Here is a 25,695-nt window from a genome sequence, read left to right as displayed (position 1 = left end):
TGCTGTCTAACTAACAATAGATTTACAACCTATTGGAAATATGTACGCACCTCCCCCCCCCCCACCACAATGGACTCCCAAACTCTTAGACACTTCACTTCCTGGTTCTTCCCCTCTCTGCTTTGCGGGCTTTGCAATGGGCATGCAATGGGCATGCACCAAAGAACAAAGGGAGGAGGGACTGAAAGTCCTGCATCACCTCAGGGAATATACATTTATTCCAATCAGTCTACTGTTTGCCTTATGTGGGCATTGGCAACTTCCGGGTCAGGCTGTAACCTCTGTAGTACTCAGCCAATGAGGAACCAGGGGAGGGACTTGAGTGCTAGGAGATAAATCGTCTGCTGTAACTGCCCCAAGTGTGCCTGTCAGTCAGATACTCCCTCTTGCAAGAACGTTAATTAAAGCCTCGCTTCACTGTGCTCTGAATCTCCACATCCCTCCTTTGATTGGGTTGATGGGCTTCTTTCTAGCAGCCCAACACCAAGCAATTCTCAGACACCAACTCAATTCCGACACTCTATCCAGAGGTAGCATCAGATTCTCCAGGTGAAGGGTGCAGTTCTACGAGATTACCACCTCCATACCCCACTTCAGACACCAGCTGCAAGCCCCAAACTGCTACCTGTGCTCCTGACCGACTGGCTACACATTGGAAGTTCCAAAGACCTCTTCCTTAGATTTGGTTAATTTGCTAGAGTGGCTCACAGAACTCAGGGAAACAGTTATTTACATGGATCAGTTTATTAAAGGATATGATAAAGGACAGGAATCAACAGCCAGACAAAGAGATACACAGGGCAAGCTCCCAAACAAAGGAACTTCTGTCCCTGTGGATCTTGGAGTCCAGCTTAGTGGTACGTGGGAGCACTCTGGTTCACCAAGAGTGGAAGCTCTCCCAAAATGGACCAAAGCACTGTTCCCTTGGGTTTTCATGGAGGCTTCATTATATAATTATGATTGACTAAGTCACTGGCCATTGGCTGATTCAACCTCCAGTCCTTCCCCTTCCTGGAGATGGGGGGGGGGGGGGCGGATATGGGTCTGAAAGTTCCAGATCCCCCATTTGCAGGTTTGACTTTCCAGGCAACCAGCCCCGCCTTTGGGGGCATCCAAAAGTCACCTTCATTAATAGCAAGAAATGGGTATTTTGCTTTTACGGCTCTGAATCATTTTCAGAAACCATGGATCAAGACCAGATATATCTGCAAAACATATTTTGGTCATCTGAATGACCAAATATATATTTCCTATAAATCACTGAAGTGGACGGCCCAGGGCAAAAAGTGGTATTTCAAGCAGAGCAACCTCTGGGGCAAAGCCCTGGAGGCCAAATCCAGCATCTGGTGAAAAAAAAGCCTTGTGTTAATCAAGTAGCAGGGGTGAAAGTGCAGGAGGGGGTGGTCAGAGGCCAAGAGGCCAAACCATAAGGCTTTGAAAATCACAGTGAGGATTCAGGAAGATTTCTGACGGGCAAAGGGCAGCCACGGAAGGGTTTAAAGAGAAAAGGAGCCAGTCTGAGCTGTTTTAAGATGAAGACCCTGGGGACGCCTTAGCGGGCTCAGTCAGTTAAGTGTCTGACTTCAGCTCAGGTCACGATCTCACGGTTCATGAGTTTGAGCCCTGCATTGGGGTCTCTGCTGTCGGTGTGGAGCCCGCTTGGGACCCTGCCTCCTTCTCTCTCTACCCCACCCCCACTCGCACACGCTCTCTCTCAAAAGTAAACATTAAAAAACAAAAAAAGACAAAGACCCTGGGAGCTGCATGGGGGTGGCCTGGAGAAGCAAGTGGACGTAGGAAGGCCCCTCGCTTGCCTAGAGGGTGTGCAAACCACAGTGGTAGATCAGCGGGGGTCTCTCCCAGCCCAGGAGCCACAGCGGCTTGGTTGTGCAAATACAAGTGGAGTCTTCTGCACTGAGAAGGAGACAGGAAGTCCCACTTTCAGGGTCCAGTCTTTAGTCACAGCAGGACAGGATGGCCCTGCCTACCAGGAAGTCCTACCCAAAAAATCCTGTGCAAAGCAGGTCACACCTGTGTGGCTGCCCGAACAGTCCTTGGGCCCCCACCCAGAGAGATGACTGGACTGGGGCCAGTGGCCTGGAAGAGAAAGGAAGGGAAGGAGACAACCTCAGAGGTTACCCTGAATGTGACATGCTGAATGTGACATGACTCACGCTTTTCTAGCACTAGCTCACGCTATTCAGAAATTAGCCGGGTTCCCTCCACTTGCAAAAGGAGAATAAAAAAATGTTCACCCACCCTTGGGAGAGACAAGACATGCAACAACCCAGCTTTTTCAGGGAAGAAGACATTCCCTCCCACTACAGAAAGAAAACGGGAGTTTTGCCAATTTTTATGGAAGAGTAAAGGAGTATTCTCTCCTTTGGAGGTAAGCTGGAATTTCACTCTTAACATGACAAAAATTGGGTGGGAATTCCTGTCCGGTTTGTATATATTAAAAAAAAGGGGGGGGAGGGGGAATTGACTAATTTTGTAAACCAACAAGTAAACCTGGAGGAAGATAACTCAGACCGTCTCCTCTCCCTGATTAAAACATAAAAGGGGAGACCGGGTGGCTCAGTCGGTTAAGCATCCGACTTTGGCTCAGGTCATGATCTCACAGTTCATGGGTTTGAGCCCCGCGACAGGCTCTGGGCTGACAGCGCAGGGCCTGGAGTTTGCTTCGGTTTCTGTGTCTTTCTCTTTCTCTCAAAAAGTGAATAAACGTTAAAAAAATTTTTTTTGTAAATACAAAAGCAAACAAACAAAAACCATAAAAAGTTCCACCCCTATTCCAGAAGGACACTGGGGCACCACTCACCTGGCGAGCCTTGTTTGGGCTAGGGTCCTCCAGCGGGACTTTGAGGGGCAGAGGCAGTGGCGTCTGCACTGGGGTTACACTCTGCATCTTCTTTTCCAGTGGGGGAACCACAGGTGGCAAAGAGGGGGGGTGCTTCTTTTTCTTCAGAGAGTCTCCTGGAAAAAGGAGGAGAAACATAAACACGCGCGATTGGCTGTACCAACATACCAACCCAGCCAATGAGCAGGGAAGCGAGGCTGAGAGGTGGAGCCTTACTGATTGGCTGATATGGAGGTGGAGGCGGGATGAATGACCTGTGACTGCGCTGATTGGTTCAGCCAGGTCTCCAGCGGGTCTCTTCCTAGGACCCTCCCAGATGGCCCCTCACTTACCCCTAAAGCTGCACAGGCAGCAGATGCACAGGTAGAGAAACGCTGCCAGGAGCGCCAGGCCCAGTAGGGAACCCAGGACGATGCCAGCAATGGCCCCTGGGCTCAGGGTGGGGCCTGGAAGACCAGAGAGGGTAATTAGGAGCAGGAAGAACCAGCGCTGGAGCCAAGTTTCCTAAGCTCCCTGCTCCAACGATTTTTTAGGACCCAAGAACCTGGGACCCCAGACTCTTGATTCATTGTGCATTTACTGAGTAACTGTGGTGTGCCTGGCACTCTACTGGTAACGATCCATTGGTGAGCAAACCCAGATCCCTACTCTCATGGGGATTCATTTTCAGGGAAATCAGAAACGAAGGCACAAATTAATATCCTAATTATGGGTTATGCGATGACAAAAACTAAATGTGCTATGACAGAAATAATGTGCTATCATAGATATAGAGTCAATCTTCTGCAAAGACTCTTATTTCCAGATAAGGTCACATTCACAGGTACTGAGGGTTAAGATGTCAATATAGCTTTCTGGGGGGGGACACAATTCAACCAATCAAGTCAAGATGAGATCATGAGGATGGGCCCGAACCCAACCGGACTAGTGTCCTTACAAGAAGAAGACAGAGGTGTGCACAGGGAGGCGGACGCTGACGCTGTGGAAAACTGGAGGCAGAGACCAGGGCGCTGCAGCTACAAGCCAAGGAACTCCAAGGATTCAATCCAAGGACTAATGGCCATTATCAGAAGCTGGAAGAGGCCAGAAAAGCATCTACCCAGAGTCCCAGAGGGAGCACGGCCCTCATTTCCATTAGAAGGAGGACTGCCGAGTTGTGAGAGAGTATCTTTCTATTGGTCCAAGACACCCGGTTCACGGTACTTTGTTAAAGGAGCCCCAGAAAATGGATACGAGCAGAGAGGGGGGATAAACGAAACAGACTGAGGGTAGCAGCCCAGGAGAAGCCTCCAGCAGCCCCAACTCACGGGCCTGGTAGACTTGGCTTTGTGATGGGGTCCCTGGCTGGCCCCCCAGGGTGGGCAGGATACGGAAGGCCCAGGTCTCAGGGTTCCGATGAGGAAGGGGCACCACAGCTGACCGCTCCTGAGGCTCCAGGGTGAGCAGGGTGATCCAGTCCCTGTAGGTGGTGGCTCTACCCAGGTTGGGGCCTTCTGTTCGTGCCTGGACCTCAAAACCACTGATCAGGGCCCCGCGTTCCACATCCCAAGTCAGCACTGCTGCATCCCGGGTTCTCTGCAGCCTCCACGAGGAGATGGAAGGTCCTGGGGGAATTAAGGTGGGGGCTGGATTTGTGGGTCCTAGATGGGAGAGGGAAGGGGGCCGTGGACCTGGACCCATAGGTCCTGGGGTAGAGGGTCTGGAGATCCAGACTTCTAGGCCTACAAGAGGAAGGGGACTGAGGGCTTGGACTCTTGGATCTGATGGAGAAGGGGCTGGGGACCGGGTTTGAGGGAACAGAGGACTTCTGGGTTCTGGGAAAGGAATGGACTCACCAATGAGGGTGATCTGGTTGCCCCCGGCACCCAGCGCCCCACTGCACAACACGGAGTAATTTCCCAGGTCCCAATCCAGGCTGAAGTTGCTAACGAGGAGCTTGCGCCCATCTGGGCTGAGCCGCAGGCGACCCCCTCCTCCTGGGGCCACGGGCCGCCCTTCCCGGGCCCAAGATGCTCTGGATGGTGGAGGACAGCCAGTGACCTCCAGTACCACCTCTGCCTCCCCCGACCGTGTTTCCTCCACTGCAGGACGAAGCAGCACCTCCCGAGGGGCCTCTGCAGGTAGAAGAAACCGGGCCGAGTCCAGACCTGACCCTGGAGTCAAAGACCAAGTCCTGCCCGCTTTGGTGAAGCAAAGAGCTGTGAAACCCCAACACGTTAGCCAAATGAGGAAGCACTGCCCATGTCTCAGTCCATCATCACCTGATCTCCTTAGCAAGGACTTATTAGATACATACTATGGCCCAGGTGCTGGACTGAGGAACTCATATTATTCTCAACCATTTATTGCTCTGGACACATAGGAAGATGTCAGCCCTCTTCCTGGGCCCAGGAAAGAAACTGTGGCCCCTTCCCCTGCTTGAGGTATTGGTGCTTCTGTAGGTTTGAAGACAAAGGAAATCTCTTTTCCTGGAGTTAGAAGTCCGCCTTTCTCATTTCCTAAAGGAGCTAAAATGTATACCCCTTCCCCGGGAAACAGGAAAGAAACCCCACCAGCTCTCACCCGGGGTAACCGTGCAGGTGCGCGTGGTCACCAGGTGGCGAGCGAGGCAGGTGACGGGGACGCCGCTGAGCCGGGGGTGAGCGGGGACAGCCGCCTGGAGCGCAGAGGGCGCCGGCCCTGCGCGGACGCCTTCAGGGAGACCCTGGAACTGCAGGGAGGCCGCGGGGACCCCGCCGGGCCACGAGCAGCGGAAGCGGAGGCTGCGGTCCCCCGGACCGCCTTCCACTGAGCACTGTGGGGACCCCGGAGGCAGATCTGTGGAGCAGAGGGAGAGAACAGGGGCTCGGCCTCTCTCCCCTCGCCCCTCGAGCCCCTCATCTCCGCGCGTTCACGCCCACCCCTCTTCACCTGGACCCGCCCCCTAGGCGTCCCTTTTCCCAGAAACTTCCGGGCTGAGTGGGCAGCGGCAGCCCCACTGACAGCCCCTCTCTCCTAGAAAAACATCTTTGCACGGATTTCTTTCCTTGCAAACATAACCCCCCCCCTTCCTTTCTAGTCCTCCCCCTTCCACCAAGTTACTGGGAGCCAACAACCAGACATCTATGCCCCTACGGATGCGACACCCCTCCCCCCCCGACCTCTTCTAAGATAACTCGGCCCTTTCTAGAATGGCCCAGCCCCCTTCTCTTATGACTCCTCCCCTTTCCCCAGGTAATTTTTAAAAAATATTTATTTATTTTGAGAGAGAGAGCATGAGCGGAGGTAGGGGAAAGAGAGAGGGAGAGTCTCCCAAGCAGGTTCTGCGCTGTCAGCACGAGCCCAAGGTGGGGCTCGATCTCACTAACTGTGAGATCATGACGTCAGTTGAAATGAAGAGTCGGTAGCTCATTGACTCAACCACGCAGGGGCCCTCAGGTAATTTATTTGCTGATCCCACTTAACAGGCCCAAGCAACTGAAACTCCGTCCCTTTCCGGCCTCCACTCTTCACCATCTGATCCTCCTCTTAATTGGTTGAGATTGCTCCTGGCCCGGGAATCTGGCCCCCTCCCCTCTCGTGACCTTCCTCACCCAGTCGAGCAAGTCCCGCCGGCCCTCGTTGGCCCGGCCGCTTATCCCGGGCATCCCCGCCCCTTTTACGGGGAGTCTCCTCCCCCCCTTGCTGGCCCCGCCCCTCCGCTGCGGCCCCGCCCCCTCGGCGAAGCCCGCTCCGTCCCGCCCGGGCCCGCTCACCTGCCACGGTGAGGTTGAGCAGAGAGCGGCGGCGGCGGCCTGTGCGCCGGTTCGCGGCGAGGCAGGCGTAGGCGCCGGCGTGGCCCGGCCCGACCGCGGGCAGCAGGAGACGCGGGCCGGCGGGCACGGCGGCCTCCGTCGGGTCGGCCAGGCTCCACGCGATGTCGGCGGGCGGCCGCGAGGCGGCGGAGCAGCGCAGGGTCACGTTACTGCCCTTGGTGACATAGAGGGCGGGGGTGGCGTCGCGGTCCGAGGAGACCTTGATGACCGGAGGATCCGGGCCGTCTGGGTGGGGGAAGGGGTCGCAACCGGGAGAGTTGGGGTCACCCGGGACTCCGCCACGACCCGCGAGGACTGGACCTCCAACAACCCCCTCCTCTCCAGGGAGTCGGGACCCCGAGCGCCCAGATCCTAGCCCCCGACCGGAGGCATACCCCGACTCACAGAAGACACTGACGTCGGCCGCAGCCTCCGCGTGGCCGAAGGGGCTGCGGACGCGACAAGTGTACCGGGCGTGGTCGCCGCGCACAGGGTGCCCGATGAGCAGCTGGTCGCCCTCTGTGCGGATCCGCGGTGGCTCCGCTCCCTCAGGGTCCGCTGCCTCCAGGGTGCGTCCGTCCCGGCTCCAGCTCAGCTCCCCGCGACCCGGCCCCCACCCTCTGCAGCGCAGCCGGAGTTCGGCCGCCCCCTCCTCTATCTCCGGGGCCTCGGGCTGCACAGACAGCTGGGGCAGGGGCTCTGGGAGAAGGGGAATGGGCTCAGGACCCGGCCCCTGGCCCCCGCGCCCCCCAGATCCAGGACTCCAGGCCCCGGCCTTCACTCCTCACACCCAGGACTTCAGGGCCCCAAGCCCGGGATTCCTCCTTCTCAGGGACCCACTAAGTCCCCCAGAGCCCGCCCCCCGCCCTCCCTTCCCCCACCCCCTCTTCTCCCAGAGACCCGTGATTCCAAGCCCCCAGGAGTCTTGATCCCCAGGCCCAACTTCTCCCAAGAACCCCTGTCTTGGCCCCCAGCCCCTATTATCCTTCCTCCCTCTAGCCTAGAAGTCCTCTCTCCCCTGTCCAGGAACCCCTTCCTCAGGGGAGAAAACAGGTCAGACAGCAGTGATCTGCCCAAAGGTCTGGCAGAGCAGACCCTGCGGCCTGCACTCTGGACCTCAGTGCCCACTTACCATATACTCCCACCACGAACTCCCGAATCTGCCGGGAGACCCCAGCCCGAATGACCTCAGCAGTGTAGACCCCAGCATCCTCTAGCTGGGCAGAGGCAAGTTCCAGGCCCCCCTGGGCCTGGTCAAATCGCAAGCGGTCCCGGTGAGCAGGATCCAAGCTGATCAGGGGGGCCCCCGGCCCCAGGCCTCCAGCCGCCAGCACCTTGGAGCCTCGGCGCCAGACCACCAGAGGCGCGGGAGGGCCAAGGCTGGGAACTGGAACCAGAGGGAGCTGGATGGTGGTCCCCACCAGCACCGACAGAGGCCTCCCCACCTGCTGGGGGAAGCTTTCCGCTGGGTGGGCTACTGCAGTTACTTGGGATTCGGGCTTCTGGGCAGATATTTTAAGACCCTGATCCTTAGGGGAGAATCGTGAACCTGGGGTCTCAACTTCAGTCTCCAGGGCCTGAGCAGAAATGTTTGAAGCTGGGGTCTTAACCGAGGACGGCTCTGAGTTTTCGGCAGGAACTTGAGAACCCAAGATATCAGAAAATACTTCGGAACCAGGGACCTCAGGGGAGGTAGGAGGATCCGGGCTCAACTTTTGGCCCTCAGCAGAAACGTTTGACCTAGGCACGTCGTTAAAATTTGAGGCCTCAGGAAACCGTTTGGAATGAGGGATAGCAGCAGTGGTTTTTGAACCTGGAGACCGCTCTGGAAATGTCCAGCCGGGGGGGTTGATGGAGGAGACGTTCGAACCCGGGCCCCGGAAAGAGCTTTCGGAGTCCAAGGAGAAATTGGGTCGCTGAACTCCAGAAGAGGCTCTGTGGGTGACGACCCCTGCTCCGGAGGCTGCAAGAAGAGGAGGGGAGGGCGTTGGGGAGCTGCCAAGAGGGCGGACTGGTGGGGAAGGGGCTGCGCAGGGGACTTACCCAGGAGCAGGAAGAGCGGCAGAGCCCGTGAGGTGTCCATGGTGCTGGCCGCACCTGTGAGGACACTGCAGCGAGACTCCAGGACCTGCACCTGTGCCTCCCGGGTCGACAAGTCCGACAGGACTGGTAGCTTCCTGGGCGGGGAAGGAAGCCAGACCCAGAGGGAGGTGCCCCCACCCCCAATCTAGTGGCAGAGCCAGCCACCCCCACCCCACTGGTCCTCGTCAGCTGGTCCCGTCTGACTCTGCACTCCCCACATGCGAGGTGAAGATGGCGAGAAAGGAGTCCCAGTGGAAACGTGGCGGTAGCAAACCCGTGGGGAAGGCAGCCAGGAAGACTTCTTGGAGGAGGGTGAGGCGACCCTTCAGAGAGTCCCACCTCTGATGGCCTTGGCCTCAGTTCGGGCTTCCTCCTCCTCAGCTTCCGGCTCCGAGTCCACTCTGTCCTGCCTGCAGCACCTGCATTTGACCCTGCTCCTGCTCTGCTCCAACTCCTCCCATGGCTCCCTGCTGCCCTCAGAACCAAGTCTCAATTGGCTCCCTCCCACCCAGTCCCTCTCCAGAGACCCATAGCTGCATCTCCGTGCCCCCCAGGGCCTCAAGTGCCCTGCATCCCCCCAAACTCAGCGTCTTCCCTCCAACACAACCCCCTTCCCGGGCTCTCCATCTCAAGTGCCGTTGCACCATCTACCCAGAGGCTGTGGGGCGTCTTCCCTCCTCTCTCCCCATCCCCTCCTGCTCTGCCCCCTGAATCTCTGTCACAGCCTTTCCTCTGGGTTCCCACGGGCCAGACCGTAGCACAGGCCCCATCCGCTCTGCCTCCTCCCTCCAGCCTCCAAATCTCCACCAGTGCCAGTCCCTGGATCCTCACATGGCCCCTCTTTCTGCCCCTGCCCCTCCCACGGCTCCCCTGTGCCCTCGGGAGACATCCAAGGACCCTTCCAGACCCTGAGTGGCCCAGACCCACCCACTCCAGCCACACCCTCCACCCTCTCACTCTTTGAATACCTTGTCATTCTCATGCCCCATCTCTCCCCTCCCAGATTTGTGGGCACTCTTCTCTACCTGGAATGTTCTGCTCACTCCCTGCCCCCCTCCCCCAACGACTTGTCCTGCAGCCTCACCTGATTAAGAATCATAATAATAATTACCACTTCTCCCGTGCCAGGAACCATGCGAAATGCTTCCCAGGCATCATCTGGCCAAACACTTCCAAACACCCTGTGAGCTGGGTGTCATTATCCTCGTGTTACAGGCTAGGAGACTATGGCTCAGAGAGGTCAAGGGACCTGGAGGAGGTTGCACAGCCAGAGAGAGGAGTTGGGCTTTGGCTCAGGGTGGCCAGACTGCTCACTCCTTCAGAAAGCTACCACCCCATGGGGCACCTGGGTGGCTCAGTCGGTTAAGTATCCAACTTCGGTTCAGGTCATGGTTTCACAATTCGTGGGTTCGAGCCCTGCATCAGGCTCTGTGCTGACAGCTCAGAGCCTGGAGCCTGCTTCAGATTCTGTGTCTCCCTCTCTGTCCCTCCCCCACTCATGCTCCATCTCTCAAAAATAAAAAAAAAAACATAAATACATAAATACATAAATAAATAAATAAATAAATAAATAACATAAAAAAACACACAACGAAAACAGAAAGAAAGAAAACTACCACCCCATGCTGGGCTCAGGATCTCTGCTCAGCATTCAGTCCCCTGAGCTCACCCAGGGAGTTCTCACCATGCTGATGGTAAGGACAAGGGTAATAATACATAGTGAGCATTTTCTGTGCGTTAGGTGTGGTTCTGGAGGTGCTACATTAATTCCCTCAAAACCTCATGGGGGAAGTTCTGTAACTTAAAGATGCCAGCAAATTCCTCCCTTACGGAGTCTATGTCCCCTCCCCGTGGAAAAAAAAAAAAAATTTAATTAAGAGACTACAGCAGAAGTGACCCCGTGCCAGTGTCTGCATGGAGGCCCAGAGACGGGCATAACCCACCTCACGGGTCATAGAACACTCCCTCCTGGAAGCCAGCCACCAAGCCGTGAAGAAGCTCGAGCAGCCCACGGGAAGGAACCATGGCCCCTGGTCAACAGCCAGCTCAGGCCAACAACCCCAGCCAGCCAGCATGCAGGCCAGGTGACTGAGCCACCTCGGACATGTATCCCCGGGCCCCATTTGAGACCCCAGCTGACGCCGCGTGGAGGAGAGGCGAGCTCTCCTGCCAAGCCCTGCCCAGCTTTCAGATGTATGGGCAAACTAATGATCGGTGGTTTAAGTCAGCGAGTTTCGGGGTGTCTCGTTATGCCACATCAACCAACCAGAACGCGGGTATTATTACTAACGCCACCCGAGGGAGGAGGAAATCGGCGTTCGGAGAGTAGGAACTTGCCAGGGCCTCAGGATCCAGACCCAAGCCCTCAACCACTACACTGAGCTCTTACTATTTTGATCAGCCGGGTGAGGAAACCGGAACTCAGAGATGCAAGGTAACTCACTCAAGATCCCACAGCCGGGAAAGCTGAGGGAGGATCTAAAATCACTGAGTCTGGGGGCGCCTGGGGGGGCTCAGTCGGTTGAGCATCTGACTCTTGATTTCGGCTCAGGTCACGATCTCACGGTTCATGGGATTGAGCCCCGCGTCGGGCTCCGTGCTGACAGCGCAGAGCCTGCTTGGGATTCTCTCCCTCCCTCTCTGCCCCTCCTGCGGGCACGTGCACACGCGCTCTCTCTCAAAAATAAATAAATACAGGGGCGCCTGGGTGGCGCAGTCGGTTAAGCGTCCGACTTCGGCTCAGGTCACGATCTCGCGGTCCGTGAGTTCGAGCCCCGCGTCGGGCTCTGGGCTGATGGCTCAGAGCCTGGAGCCTGTTTCCGGTTCTGTGTCTCCCTCTCTCTCTGCCCCTCCCCCGTTCATGCTCTGTCTCTCTCTGTCCCAAAAATAAAATAAATGTTGAAAAAAAAAATTTAAAAAAATAAAATAAATAAATAAATAAATAAATACACTTTAAAAAAATAAAATAATAAAATCAGAGTGTGACTCCAGGCCCCGGCTCCTCATCCCCACCTTCCATGTTGTCTGTGTCCCCAACCAGAACCAGAACTTCCAGCCTTGCTGTCTCCTGTTCCCCAAGTCTCCACGGGGGCCTGGCACCTGCGAGTTCCCAGCAAAAGCTCTGCAGCGTGACACCCCCTCACTGATCTTCGTCTTTCAGGAATTCAACTAGGATGCCATCTACCTGGGAAGTCTCCGACCCCACACTCCAGGTCAGACGCCCCAGGTGGGCTCCTAAGTGTGTGGTGTCACCTCTGCTTACAGCTGGCTCTGCCCACGTCCATCCCAACGCCCCCCCCCCAACATGGAAGCTTCTCAGGGACTGGATGTGACTCACCTGGGTCCCCGGCGTCACCCAGCACAGGGCCTGGCACACGGGAGACTTAAGTAAATGTTTGTTGAATGAATCAAAGAACAGGTCTCCACGGAATGAGTTAACAGAGACGGTCGTCGGGAGGGTCATAGTTTTATTGCTGAGTGTCAGGGAAGGGGCTCAAATCCGCCCAATCTCCCTCAGCTTGGCCACCAGGTCCTCCGTGGTCTCCACCTTGACGCCGGCCGTGCGCTGGGGCGGGTCCTCCACACTAACCACGGAGAGCTTGGAGGTAAGGTCCACACCCAGGTCTCCGGGCTTGATGACCTCAATCTTCTTTTTCTTGGCTTTCTGCACATGGGCAGTGACAGTTCACAGGGCTGCTGAAGCCCTGCCCAGCCTCCCACAGCCTCCCACCCACGAGTGCCATGTCTGCAGAACCAATCCCATTGCCCGAACTTTTCTGGACCCCACTAGCCAGACAGACGTGACCTACTGGGAAGCCCTTCTGCTGAGGGTCCCTGTTTAGTTAGCTGTCTTGAGAAGCCCTTCGCGGGCTGAAATGGACTCCCAAACTCAACCTTCTAGCTTAATGAGTCCGGCCCATCTGACCCACGGAACCCACCCTTCCGAGACGACCCACTGAACTCTCCCTGGCGGCTGAGATGATCCACTGAACCCTTCCTATTGGCTGAGATGATGCCCTTCCTATTGGCTGAGATGGCACACTAAACTCTCCCTATTGGCTAAAATGACCCAATGAACCCATCCTACAAGCCAAGATGAACAGTAAACTCTTCCTTTCCACAGGGTGATGATCCCTTCCTCCATACAAGAAGTCCCTGGGCGTGCAATGCACTCATGCATCCTTGGGCCCTCGGTGACCCATCTGCTAAGTGCTCACCATGATGTTGGGCAACGTGGCATAGCGAGGTTCGTTGAGCCGCAGGTCGGCGGTCACCACGGCAGGCAGCTTCAGGCGCAGGGTCTCCAGGCCCCCGTCAATCTCCCGCTCCACTTTCACCTTGTCCCCTTCCAGTGTCACCTGGGAGGCGAATGTGCCCTGGGGAGATGGGAGGGTGGGTGAGGTCAATTCACGGCAGGCACAGAGCGACGTGAGCACATGCACAGGTGAGCGAATGAATGAGAGAAGAGAGTCCTGCAAGGTAACCTTTAGACATCAAGTTCACCAACAGGAAGATGCCACAGAAAGGGAAAATCTCAAAAATCTGTACTTTCACTGGCAGCCAACGTGTAGGTCTTAATGACCTGAACCTGCCAGTTAGGTTCCGACCTATTATTAACCTTCCTTAGTAATGATGAACACGTATTGCGTGTAAACAACTTCCGCGCACTAAGTCATCAGGCCCTCAGGAACTCTATACGGGAAACGCTATTATCCCCACTTTACAGATGAGGAAAACTGAGGCAGGGCGAGGCTCAAAAATGTGCTGTCACCCAAGAGCTGGCAGTCTGGCTCTAAGCTCCATGTCATGCTCCCACTACCCACCATTCTGTCCCCAGGAGTTCCCTTCGAGGCCCCTCTGCTGGGGTAACAACAGACTCATGTGCTCACCTTGACCCTGGAAACATCTGCTGGGACCCCATTTTCTTTGCTCAGCGCCCACGCCCACACTCTCGCCAACGCCCCTCTGTGCCTCAGTCCTGAATCAACATTTCCTGATGTACCTACACCCTCTCTGTCTAATCGGCCTGTTGTCTCCATTCGCTCACTCACTGGACAAACCTTTCAAGTCTTAGCCGGGATGTTCCGTCACCCCTAGTCTCATCCGAACACCCCATGAGCCAGCCCTGGGGATACACAGTGAACATGACCAACAAGGCCTGGGCTTTCGGGGGCATTTATCCTGGCCGGGAAGACTGCTGGTAACCAAGTGACCGGTAACCAAGTAATAACGGTAATCAAGTGGACTCACGCGTGTTCTGAGCATGTGAAATGTGGCTCGTGTGATTGAGGGATGGAATTTTTCATCTTTATTTGTTTTTTTAAGTTTGTTCGTTCGCTTGTTTGTTTGTTTGTTTGTTTGTTTAGAGAGCATGTGCGTGCATGCATGCAAGCAGGGGAGGGACAGAGAGAGGAGGAGAGAATCCCTAGCAGGTTGTCAGTGCAGAGCTGGATGCCGGGCTCGATCCTACGAACCGACAGAGATTAGCACCACCCCTGCGCAAGGATGACACACAAATTCGTGAAGGGTTCCGTATGTTTGATGTAAATTTTAAAGAATAAAAAATAAAATTAAAAAGGAAAAAAAATGTGCAGTTTATTGTAGACCACTTACATCTCAACAAAGCTATTTAAAAAAATACTCAATGCGATCACTGGAAAACTTTGAAGTGTGTTTGGGACAACCTGGGTGTGTGAATCTACGTTTTCAACTGTGGATTTTAGGAATCTAAATTGAGTATTTCTGATGAAAATTCAGCATCTGAATGGAGATGTGCTGTAGATATAAAATCCACCCTGGAGGGGTGCCTGGGTGGTTCAGTCGAGTACTCATCTGACTCTTGATTTCAGCTCAGGTCATAATCTCGTGGTCTGTGAGTTTGAGCCCCATGGTGGGTTCTGTGCTGACAGCAGGGAGCCTGCTTGGGATTCCCTCGCTCTTCCTCTCTCTCTGTCCCTCCTCCACACTCACTCTCTCTCAAAATATAACTAAACTTAAAAAATAATAAAATAAAATAAAATGAAATAAAATAAAATAATTTAAAATAAAATAAAATAAAATAAAATAAAATACAATAAAATAAAATAAAATAAAATCAAATCCACACTGGATTCTGAAGACGTCATACAAAAAGAAAAAAGAATATGACAGAGCTCAGGAGTTTTTATATTGATTATATGTTGAGATGATAATACTTTAGATGTGTTAGGTTAAATAAAATATTATTGCAATTCATTTTGCCGGATTCTTTTTACTTTTTTAATCTGGCTGTGAAAAATTCTAAATTACCTAGGTGGCTCGTGTTTCTACTGGACTGGCAGAGGTGGGGAGTGGGGAATCTGGAACTGAGGAGGGGACATGAGGATTTCATACAGGGTCGGTAAGGAAGGCCTCTCTAAAGAGGTAATAACTGAGCACAGACCTAAAGGAGAGAGTGGGAAAGGCATGAGGCAATCTGAGGGAACCATGTTCTGGGTTGAGCAAGTGCAAAGGCCCTGAGGCAGGGATGACGTTGGTGTGTGGTTGGAGAGTGACAGGGCTGAAGACAGAGCACCAAAGGCCTGGACGAGGCCTGGCGTCCTGGCTGTGCACTTCCCCTTCCTGCCAGCAGGAGTAGCCATCCTTGCACATGCCTTCCTCCAGAAAGGCAGGGACAAGGGTGGCCCTGTTCTGAGCCCGCAGGTCTAGCCCCCAGAAGGTACTCCTCACTCCAGCCTCACCTGTGGCCAGTCTAGAAATCCAGCGGTCATCTGCCCCGTCTGGTTACAGTCATCATCGATGGCCTGAGTGGAGAAAGAGAGAAGACTGTATGACAGTGGGTCTTTTCACACACCGTTTGGGCCTTTGTCTAGATGGGGATTAGCAAACATTTTCTCAATATCATGCGGTCTCAGTCACAGCGATGCAACTCGGCCACGGTGGTACACAAGCAGCCGTAGATAGAAATGTGCCTGTATAAAGCAACAAGCTTGGTGGTTGTTTATAAAGCTTTATAAAATCAGCGGTGACCATGGGCCATAGTTTGCTGACTCCTGGACTAGAATGATCCCATCCCTTCACTTGGGCCTGGTGAGAGGCAGTCACCTGTCCCGGGGCACACAAGGACATCTGGCATCCCCAGTGCCAAATCGTTGCCCCCTGTATAATTCACAGAAGCCTCCCATGAGCCAGGACCTGGGCCAGCTGCACTGGGGAACTGAGTGAGTAGGAACTATCCCCTGACCCTAGTGATTGGTTCAGGGATTGGTACTTGACTCAAGCTGGACCAATGAAGAGTCAGCTCTGGAAGTGTTCCTGAAGCTCTTGGGAAAGAGGCTCTTTTGTTTCTGCTGAGGTTGCTGGGCTCCTGAGATATGGGCCTGGAGGTGCAGAAGGTAAAAACAAGATAGAGGAGTGGAGCGTAGAGCTGACATGTGAACCTGGATCAAGCCATGCCTGAAGCTTGAATTATATGAGCTAACAGGTTCACTTTTTGGCTTCTGCCAGTTTGATTCTGACCCTGCCACCTATAATAAAGACTGTCCTGACCAGTTTATCCTGTATCTTCCCAGTTGGAGGCCCCGGTCCCAGAAACTGTCCCTGACGACCAGGACAGGCAGGACATGAGTCTGAGACCCACCAGAGAACGGAGGGGGCATCAAGAGGCCATGATGCCAGCACCAGTGTCCTGGGGCGCTGGCGAGAGACCTGGGTCCCCAGAGCCCTGAGCCTACCCAGACCGTGCCTTTTTGGCCTGTTCTCTGGTTAGGCCCCCTGCCTCAGCTTACTGACTTCTACTGATTCCTTTGCTGTTTGTCATCTCTCGTTTTCCACTGTCTGACTTGGGCAGGACACCCAACAACCTATACAGACTCATCAGCCTCCGCCTTCTCCCCAGGGACCGATCCAGCCTGCTGGGATCCCGGTCTTTTCCCACCAGGGCCCTGGCTCTACCTCTGAGCCTCCCGTGCGATCCCAGTGCCCTGTCTGATCTCTCAGTCTGTCACATTCTTTCTCAGCCTTCATCCCTAAGCTCCGCCCCTAGATCTCTCCCCTCCCGCTGCAGTCGTCTGGGTCTCTTCTGAAGATCCTCTGCCCCTCCCTGGGTGAGGCCACAATGTCTATCTCAAATGGGAGGGTGTGGGCAGGCTACCCAAAGGAAGGCTGTCGCCTGCCCGGCCTCCAGAGGGAACAGCTGAGCCAGACACACACCCAGCCCAGGTGGGGGTGCCAGGTGGTAGGTAGCGTTCTAGCTCATGTTAGCCCCCAAGCTCCTCCCCAAGCCCCTGGCCTCCAGTCTCTCCCCTTCCAGCCTATTCCTCACAGCCTCAGTTCTCCCACAACTTTCCTCTCTGTCCCTCCCAGCCAGACCCCAGCGCCACCTTCACCTCCTCTCCGCCTCCCCTCACTCCCCGCAGCTCAGGCGCTGCCCCTCCGGCCACAGGTCTCTCTGCTCTGTCCCATCAAGCCTCTCTTTCCCCCACCCAGACCATCGCCACAGCCCCCAGGGCTCCCACTTTACCCCATAGGACCCCCCCCCCCACCACCCGTCACCCTGCCCACCCTGCTCAAACTCTCCACCCAGCCTGGGGCCCCTGAAGCCTCAGCTCCTGCCCACCCCGCCGCCAGTCCTGAGCAGGGATGGGGACGGGGGGGGGGGGGGGAGGGATGGGCACACTTACCTGCTTGCCCAGCAGCACCAGGTCTACCTTCTCCTTCTCTGCCAGCTTGGCCAGGACCCGGGCCACCTGCAGGGGACCCAGGCGATCTGCCTCTGCAGCTGGCACCTCCACGTGGATGCCTCGGTCTGCGCCCATGGCCAGAGCAGTGCGGATGGTCTCCTGGCAGGAGAAGGGACTCGGCTCGGCTTGTAGCCCCAAGGGGTACCCAGGAGCCTGGTCCCGTCCCTCCTCCCTCAGGCCCGGGACTCAGGGTCCCAGCACCCTCTCCCACCTGGCACTGGGCAGGCCCACAGCTGACAGCGATGACCTCTTTCACCAGCTTTTTCTCCTTGAGCCGCACGGCCTCCTCCACGGCGATCTCACAGAAAGGGTTCATGGAGTGCTTCACGCCATCTGTGACCACGCCCGTCTTGTCAGGCTTTACCCGGATCTGCCCAGCCAGGAAGGGAAGGGCCAGGGTCAGGGGACCGGGGAAGGCAAGGGCCGGATGGGGATGACAGGGAAAGGGGCAGGGCCTTGCCCACGGTCCCACACGCAGGTGGAGGGTCACCTTCTCATTGTGTCATTCAGACATGTGCTAAGCACCGGGGACCTCTGACATCTTGTCACTGCTCTGTCCCTTGGGCCTGAAAGCATGTTTCGCCAATTTCTGTTTACCATAACCCACGGTGAGAAATGCATCTTCGATACTCGGGAGTATATTACAAATACGTAACATATACTTGCATACAAATACGAATGCCACCAGAATGTAAGGTTTGCTGAACAATACTTACCCTTACTTTGCACACCACACCCTGACATTTCCTTTTAATTTTTTTAAGGCTTTAATTTATATTTGAGAGAGAGAGGGAGAGAGACAGCGTGTGAGTGGGGGAGGGGAAGAGAGAGAGGAAGACACAGAATCCGAAGCGGGCTCCAGGCTCTGAGCTGTCAGCACAAGCCCGACATAAGGCTCGAACTCACGAACCACGAGATCATTACCTGAGCCAAAGTCGGACGCTTAACTGACTGAGCCACCCAGGTGCCCCTATGCTGTACTTAACATAGATTTACTATCAATCTTCTCTCCCTTAGAATGTCAAGTCCCTGAGGACAGGGATTTCTGTCAGCTCTGTTCACGACTGTACTCACAGGCCTAGCGTAGCACCTGGCATATTGTAGGTTCCTGCACAAAAAAGAACTTGGCAGATGCACGTGTGAGAACCTGCATTAAAACCGCTCAAACGCTTGTAGGGGCGCCTGGGTGGCTCAGTCGGTTAAGTGTCCGACTTCGGCTCAAGTTGTGATCTCACAGTTCGTGAGTTCGAGCTACGCGTGGGGCTCCGTGCTGACAGCTCGGAGCCTGCAGCCTGATTTGGATTCTGTGTCTCCCTCTCTCTCTGCCCTTTCCCCTCTCACGAAGTGTCTCTCTTTCTCTCGAAAATGAATAAACATTAAAAAAAAAAAAAAAAGAAGAACTGCTCAAACACTTGTAAACAGCATAGAAACTAAAACACAAAAGGGGCAACTGGGTGGCTCAGTCAGTTAAGCGTCCAGCCTCGGCTCAGGTCATGATGTCATGATTTGTGAGTTCGAGACCCACGTCGGGCTCTGTTGTGACAGCTCAGAGCCCGGAGCCTGTTTCGGATTCTGTGTCTCCCTCTCCCTCCCCCTCTCGTTCTCAGTCTCTCTCTCTCAAAAATAAATAAAAACATGAAAAAAAAATAAAAAGTAAAACACAAAAGCCCTCTTGTTACAAAAATAAAATCCAAGACATAGGTCTCCCCTTTAAACAGGAAAGCAGCCCCCCGCAGTAAGAGGCTGGCTGACGGGCCAGGGGGCTGGTGGAGGGCCCCGAGCCCACCCTTGCCCTGGCAAGACCCCGGGCACCAAGCTGCCCACGCCCAAGCAGAAGGGGATGAGAGCCCTCTGGCACCGGCACCAGGGAAAGGTGCCCGCTCATCTTCTCCACGGAAGACCTTTCAAGCCAGAGATTTGAAGCTTCGAAAACACTGTTGAGTTCAATTATCTAAGTCAGGAAACAATGGATGGTCTCAAAATTCAGTGCCGGTCTTTTTTTTTTTTTTTTTTTTTTTTCAAATTATTTTATTTTATTTTTTATTTTTTTATTTTTTTTTATGTTTTTTTCAACGTTTATTTATTTTTGGGACAGAGAGAGACAGAGCATGAACGGGGGAGGGGCAGAGAGAGAGGGAGACACAGAATCGGAAACAGGCTCCAGGCTCTGAGCCATCAGCCCAGAGCCCGACGCGGGGCTCGAACTCACGGACCGCGAGATCGTGACCTGGCTGAAGTCGGACGCTTAACCGACTGCGCCACCCAGGCGCCCCTCAAATTATTTTAAATAATGAGGTTTTATCAGTCAAAGGAGATGAGTCAGGACGTGTGTCTCTTAAAGATGCAAACTATTAACGTTCAACAGAAACAGCCATGACCCCGGCAGGCATCGACTGCCCTGAGGGCTTTATTACGTGCATGAACTCATGTAACTGTCCTGACAGCCTAGGAGGTTAGTTACTGCCATTCCCATCCCTATTGTACAGATGGGCCAACTGAGGCACAGAGAGGCCAAGGGCCTTGCCCAGGATGACACCACAAGGAAGTAGAGCCTCACTCCAAGTCTGACTTGGGAATCGTGAGACTCTCCAGGCTGCCAGATAGGCCCTCGAGAGGTAGGAGAGCCGGTCCTACTATCCGTGGCCCACGACACAGGAGCAGGTGTTCGTAAAGTGACTTCTGAAAGCCGTCCCTGAACTCTTGACACAGCTCAAGGACTTCTCTGTGATTCAGGACGGCCAAGGCCAGACAGTGAGGCGGTGGGCAGGGAGAGATGCCCACAACCGACGGTCAAGGTGGTGGTCAGGGCTGAGACCCTTCTACGGGAGATCGCGTCTGGGGCAGGCAAAGAGGACCAACATCCTCACGGAGGTGACAGGTGTGACCTGAAGGAAGAGGAGGTGCCAGCCGTCCCAAGCGCAGAAGGAACAAGGGGAAGGGGAAAAGGCCGTGTCCTCCCAGAACCGAGGAACACAGGCTGGTTGAGGTAAGGCCCAGAGATGGAAACAGGTTTTCTGGGGCCTGAAGTTTCTATCCTTTGGAGGATCTGCTTTAAGAAAATGCAGCTGGGGCACCTGGGTGGCTCAGCCGGTTGAGTGTCCGATTTCGGTTCAGGTCATGATCTCACGGTTCATGAGTTTGAGCCCCACGTCGGGCTCTGTGCTGACAGCTCAGAGCCTGGAGCCTGCTTTCAATTCTGTGTCTCCTTCTCTCTCTCTGCTCCTCCCCCACGTGTGCTCTGCCTCTCTCTCTCTGTCTCTCTCTCTCTCTCGGTCTCTCTCCAAAATAAGTAAATATTTAAAAAAATAAAAAATAGGGGTGCCTGGGTGGCTCGGACAGTTAAGTGTCCGACTTCAGCTCAGGTCATGATCTCACGGATCGTGGGTTCAGCCTTGGGCTCTGTGCTGACAGCTCAAAGCCCGGAGCCCGCTTCGGATTCTGTGTCTCCCTCTCCTTCTGCCCCTCCTCCACTCGTACTCTGTGTGTCTCTCTCTCTCAAAAATAAATAAACATTAAAAAAATTTTTTTTAAGAATAAAATAAAATATGGCACAAAAACAGACACATAGACCAATGGAATAGAATAGAAACCCCAGAACTAGACCCACAAACGTATGGCCAACTAATCTTTGACAAAGCAGGAAAGAACATCCAATGGAAAAAAGACAGTCTCTTTAACAAATGGTGCTGGGAGAACTGGACAGCAACATGCAGAAGGTTGAAGCTAGACCACTTTCTCACACCATTCACAAAAATAAACTCAAAATGGATAAAGGACCTGAATGTGAGACAGGAAACCATCCAAACCCTAGAGGAGAAAACAGGAAAAGACCTCTCTGACCTTAGCCGTAGCAATCTCTTACTCGACACATCCACAAAGGCAAGGGAATTAAAAGCAAAAATGAACTACTGGGACCTTATGAAGATAAAAAGCTTCTGCACAGCAAAGGAAACAATCAACAAAACTAAAAGGCAACTGATGGAATGGGAAAAGATATTTGCAAATGACATATTGGACAAAGGGCTAGTATCCAAAACTTATAAAGAACTCACCAAACTCCACACCTGAAAAACAAATAATCCAGTGAAGAAATGGGCAGAAGACATGAATAGACACTTCTCTAAAGATGACATCCAGATGGCCAACAGGCACATGAAAAGATGCTCAACGTCGCTCCTCATCAGGGAAATACAAATCAAAACCACACTCAGATATCACCTCACGCCAGTCAGAGTGGCCAAAATGAACAAATCAGGAGACTATAGATGCTGGAGAGGATGTGGAGAAACGGGAACCCTCTTGCACTGTTGGTGGGAATGCAAATTGGTGCAGCCGCTCTGGAAAAGAGTGTGGAGGTTCCTCAAAAAATCAAAAATAGACCTACCCTATGACCCAGCAGTAGCACTGCTAGGGAATTTACCCAAGGGATACAGGAGTGCTGATGCCTAGGGGCACTTGTACCCCAATGTTTATAGCAGCACTCTCAACAATAGCCAAATTATGGAAAGAGCCTAAATGTCCATCAACTGATGAATGGATAAAGAAATTATGGTTTATATACACAATGGAATGCTATGTGTCAATGAGAAAGAATGAAATCTGGCCTTTTGTAGCAACGTGGATGGAACTGGAGAGTGTGATGCTAAGTGAAATAAGCCATACAGAGAAAGACAGATACCATATGGTTTCACTCTTATGTGGATCCTGAGAAACTTAACAGGAACCCATGGGGGAGGGGAAGAAAAAAAAAAGAGGTTAGAGTGGGAGAGAGCCAAAGCATAAGAGACTCTTAAAAACTGAGAACAAACTGAGGGTTGATGGGGGGTGGGAGGGAGGAGAGGGTGGGTGATGGGTATTGAGGAGGGCACCTTTTGGGATGAGCACTGGGTGTTGTATGGAAACCAATCTGACAATAAATTTCATATATTGAAAAAAAAAGAATAAAATAAAATAAAAAATAAGAAAAATAAAAATAAATAAATAAATAAATAGAAAATGCATACCAAATCACAAATGCAAAATCGACTCGGCCTCTCCCCGGGCCTTGAAAGAAACTCTGAAGGGTACAGCCTCATGGGCCAGAACTGAGTGTCGCTGGTTGCCTATTGAGTAATAAGCTAAACACACAATCACAGACGTGCACACGGACACACACTGAGCACGGCATCTGTTTCTGAACAAATGACTAAATAAACTTGCATTACTAGTATTATCAATAATAACAATACTCACCGCGTGCCAGCCAACACTTGTTTTTGAGAGAGAGAGAGAGAGAGAGAGAGAGAGACAGAGTGCAAGTGGGGAGAGGGGCAGAGATGGGGAGACACAGAATCCAAATAGGCTCCAAGCTGTCGGCACAGAGCCCAAGGCGGGGCTCGAACTCACAAACCGTGAGATTATGACCTGAGCTGAGGTTGGACGCTCAACCGACGGAGCCACCCTGGCGCCCCATAGCCAGGCACTATTCTAAGAGCTTATCTGATCTTCACCGCCACCCAATTCAGGAGGTACTCTTGTTATCCCCGTTGTAGGGTGGAGGAAAATAAGGCTCAGAGTGGTTACGCAGCTCCCCAAGGTCACATAGTAGGAAGCTGACCCAGGCAGCTGGCCTGGAGTTGGCTCTGAACCGTTCTTGTGAGGGAACCAATGACTAAGACAGCAGTGACTACATCAGACAGACCCTCCTCCCCACCCTGGAGCTGGAATTCTGGAAGGAGAGACAGACACTAAAGAGAGCAATCAGTAAATGAGAGGAGATTACAAAGAGACAAGAGTATGGGTGAAATTACAGCCAGGGAGGGGACAGGAACAATGGGGGTTGCAACTTTAAGTCAGGATCCAGGGCAGGCCATCCAGAGAAGGTGACAAGTGAGGCAAGAGTGGAACGAAGTGCATGCACCCTGAGGAGCCACCAGTGGGGGGAGGGGACATCTGGGTGGACAGAGGATCCCAATCCAGTGTGGGAGAAGAGTGCAGAGAGGCAAGCCCAGGGGGCTGCAGGAGTGTCCAAGGACACAACAAGGAGCATGAGAGGGTTGGGACAGGGGATACCAGAGAATCACTAAATGCCGATGCGATTGACAGATCAGCGTTAAGCAGGACAAGGGAGGTACAAGTAGGGCTGGAGAGGGAAGGGTATCCAAGCAGAAGGCCCAGCGGGGACAAGGGCCCAAGCCAAGAAGGGGCCCTGTCTGTCAGGAAAGATTAGGTGGGAGCTATGGAAGCACAAGGGGTAAGGGAGGAACAGGGCACCGTGGACGGCAGAACAGGGGCCAAGGCCGGACCACGAAGGGTCTCAAACACTGAGGGGCTGGGACTTTGTCCTGAGGGCGCTGGGGAGCCTCGGGGCAGCTCCCGGTGCAGGAAGAGCTGTGAGGCTGGGAGAGGATGGACCAGAGGGACAGGACAGCAGCTGACACCCCCCTCTTTGTTCTCTCATTCGGCACACACCCATGCCAGTCCCCGCGCTGGATGCGGCTGCGACCCAAAGCCCATGAAACTGGAGCCTGCCGGGTCGGGGAGACAGATACGACCTAGGCATCTCAGGCCATGGAGACCAGGACTGGGGCAGAAGGAGACCCAGGGGGCGACGGAGCCCGAAGGAACAGTTACAGGTCGGAGGAAACCAAGAGGGCAGGTCCCAGAACCCCGAGCCACATCCCTGCCATTTGCTGTCATCAGGCCTCCCAGCTGCTGAGTGAAAAGGGGAGGAGAAGAGACCAGAGCGGGACTTGCCTGCACTTGTGATTCTGACTCTGGCTGCCTGGAGCGGGGTGACCTGGCAGGTAACAGAACCTCCACGGTTCTGTTTCCTCACCTGTCTAACGGGACTGATAACACCTAGTGGTTTTTGAAAGCACTGAATGGGTTAATCTCTGCCAAGGACTTGGAGCCCTGCTCCTCCGTAGTAATCGCTCACTACACATGGGCACTTATGATCACTGAAGCTTCCACGCCAAGCCCGGCTGCCGGGACCTCCTGCCCACCCCACCCCCCAAACTGGCAGGGGCCCTGGTTTCATGCTTCTCGAGGCCTCTGGCAAGCTAGGCCCTATGCTGGGCAATGCTGGAGACGCAGAGGTGGAACCCCAGTCTGATGGTGGGGACACACGTGGATGGGCAGTCACCACCTTCAGTCTGCTTTAAGCCAAGTAATAGGAGACACGGGCCTGCGAGACTGCGTCTGATTCACCTCTGTCCAGACCAGCTTCTCTCTGGGGGCAAGCCAGGCCCTCAGAGACGCTGCCCCCAGCCCCCTCATGGAGAATGTGAGTCATTCCACCAGCTCAGTCCGACGGGATTCCGTCTCCAGCAAACACTTCACCCTCCCTTCCCAGCAGGACCTCTTCACTCACCCTGTGGCTATGCAGGGTAAAAGACAGTTTCTGGGTTCCCACAGCGCCCGGTATTGGAATAATCAACGGAGTGTGCAAAGCAGCCTAAAGGTTAAAGTGTGGCTTGTGTGCAAAGCATTTAGTTGGGTTGAGGAGTCAGACAGACCTGGAGCGGAAATCTCAGCTCTATCCCATCCTAGCTGAGTGACCTCTCTGTGCCTCAGTTTCTCCATGTGTTAGTTAATAAATAGGGGCCATGACACCTCCAGCAGGTAAGAAATAGAGAAGGTAACTCGCACTGCACCCTATGAAGACAGCGAGTCCAGACTCGAGAAAAGGGAACGGGGTCATGACCCCAGAGGGGCCTGGTCTGAATGAAGAGAGATCTGAAGTCTGAACCTCACAGTCCTTGATCTTTGCCCTCTGGTGTACTTTGACGTTTGGGGGAAGAGCGGGAGAGATCAGAGGTACGAGAAGACCTCCCATACAGTGACCCCGGAAGCACACGGCCGCGGGATTCGGGGAGGTTGGGGGGGGGCGGTCACCTTCACAGCGAAGTCGATGACCCTCTTGACAGCCACGAGCGCACGCAGCTCCGCCATCTTCCTGCCTCTGCCACCTGCCGGGGTCAGTAAGCTCGCTGGGCGCCCAGATTGAGACTTCTCGTCCCGCCCCCGCACCCCGCCCCTCTCTGCGCCTGCGCCCCACGCAGCCAGCCAGTCAACCGCTGTGGTGCCCGCCTCCGCCCCAACAGAGGACCAACCGGAGGCCCGGAAGGGAAGCAGGTGTGGCAAGAGGACTGGGGCCAATAGGGAAGGAATCTTGGACAAAGAGGCGGGACCCGAGGGGAAAGGAAACGGACCTAGAGGAGGGGGCGTGGCCGGGAACTAGGGGAAAGGCCGTGCGCGTAGAGAGCTGCTCCCGGAG

General features: G+C 54.1%; 2 protein-coding genes and 1 pseudogene across 2 annotated transcripts; 1 reads left to right on the top strand and 2 right to left on the bottom strand.

The window, feature by feature from the left end:
* Positions 1-1,709: 1,709 nt before the first annotated feature.
* VSIG10L (V-set and immunoglobulin domain containing 10 like) lies at positions 1,710-8,716 on the bottom strand. Its single transcript, XM_047079153.1, has 10 exons — positions 8,677-8,716; positions 7,766-8,596; positions 7,039-7,332; positions 6,595-6,879; positions 5,423-5,677; positions 4,696-4,974; positions 4,168-4,464; positions 3,193-3,306; positions 2,822-2,976; positions 1,710-2,097 (listed from the first exon to the last, which is right to left on the bottom strand). The coding sequence occupies exons 1-10, from the start codon at positions 8,714-8,716 to the stop codon at positions 2,026-2,028; spliced, it is 2,622 nt and encodes an 873-aa protein (XP_046935109.1). The 3' UTR covers positions 1,710-2,025.
* Positions 8,717-12,165: 3,449 nt separating this feature from the next.
* On the bottom strand, positions 12,166-25,431 carry ETFB (electron transfer flavoprotein subunit beta). Its single transcript, XM_047077531.1, has 6 exons — positions 25,314-25,431; positions 17,647-17,805; positions 17,376-17,534; positions 15,435-15,497; positions 12,933-13,091; positions 12,166-12,379 (listed from the first exon to the last, which is right to left on the bottom strand). The coding sequence occupies exons 1-6, from the start codon at positions 25,368-25,370 to the stop codon at positions 12,209-12,211; spliced, it is 768 nt and encodes a 255-aa protein (XP_046933487.1). The 5' UTR covers positions 25,371-25,431; the 3' UTR covers positions 12,166-12,208.
* LOC124512004 (uncharacterized) lies at positions 14,191-14,255 on the top strand (annotated as a pseudogene).
* Positions 25,432-25,695: the final 264 nt, after the last annotated feature.

The sequence above is a fragment of the Lynx rufus genome, unplaced genomic scaffold (genome assembly GCF_022079265.1).
Source record: "Lynx rufus isolate CCGP_SWC_20201006 ecotype Redwood Valley unplaced genomic scaffold, mLynRuf1.p SCAF_16, whole genome shotgun sequence".
NCBI classification, from domain to species: Eukaryota; Metazoa; Chordata; class Mammalia; order Carnivora; family Felidae; genus Lynx; species Lynx rufus.
This window is presented reverse-complemented; position numbering and strand designations above follow the sequence as displayed.

Excerpts from the sequence above, each read along its gene's own strand:
- VSIG10L (XM_047079153.1), bottom strand. The coding sequence starts at position 8,716 with ATGGACACCTCACGGGCTCTGCCGCTCTTCCTGCTCCTGG. Across the intron at positions 4,975-5,422 it reads CACCTGCACGGTTACCCCGG|AGGCCCCTCGGGAGGTGCTG; the intron begins GTGAGAGCTGGT and ends TTCTACCTGCAG. Across the intron at positions 2,098-2,821 it reads GCCCAAACAAGGCTCGCCAG|GCCACTGGCCCCAGTCCAGT; the intron begins GTGAGTGGTGCC and ends TTTCTCTTCCAG.
- ETFB (XM_047077531.1), bottom strand. The coding sequence starts at position 25,370 with ATGGCGGAGCTGCGTGCGCTCGTGGCTGTCAAGAGGGTCATCGACTTC. Across the intron at positions 17,535-17,646 it reads GTGGGCCTGCCCAGTGCCAG|GAGACCATCCGCACTGCTCT; the intron begins GTGGGAGAGGGT and ends TTCTCCTGCCAG. Across the intron at positions 13,092-15,434 it reads GATTTCTAGACTGGCCACAG|GGCACATTCGCCTCCCAGGT; the intron begins GTGAGGCTGGAG and ends CCATCTCCCCAG.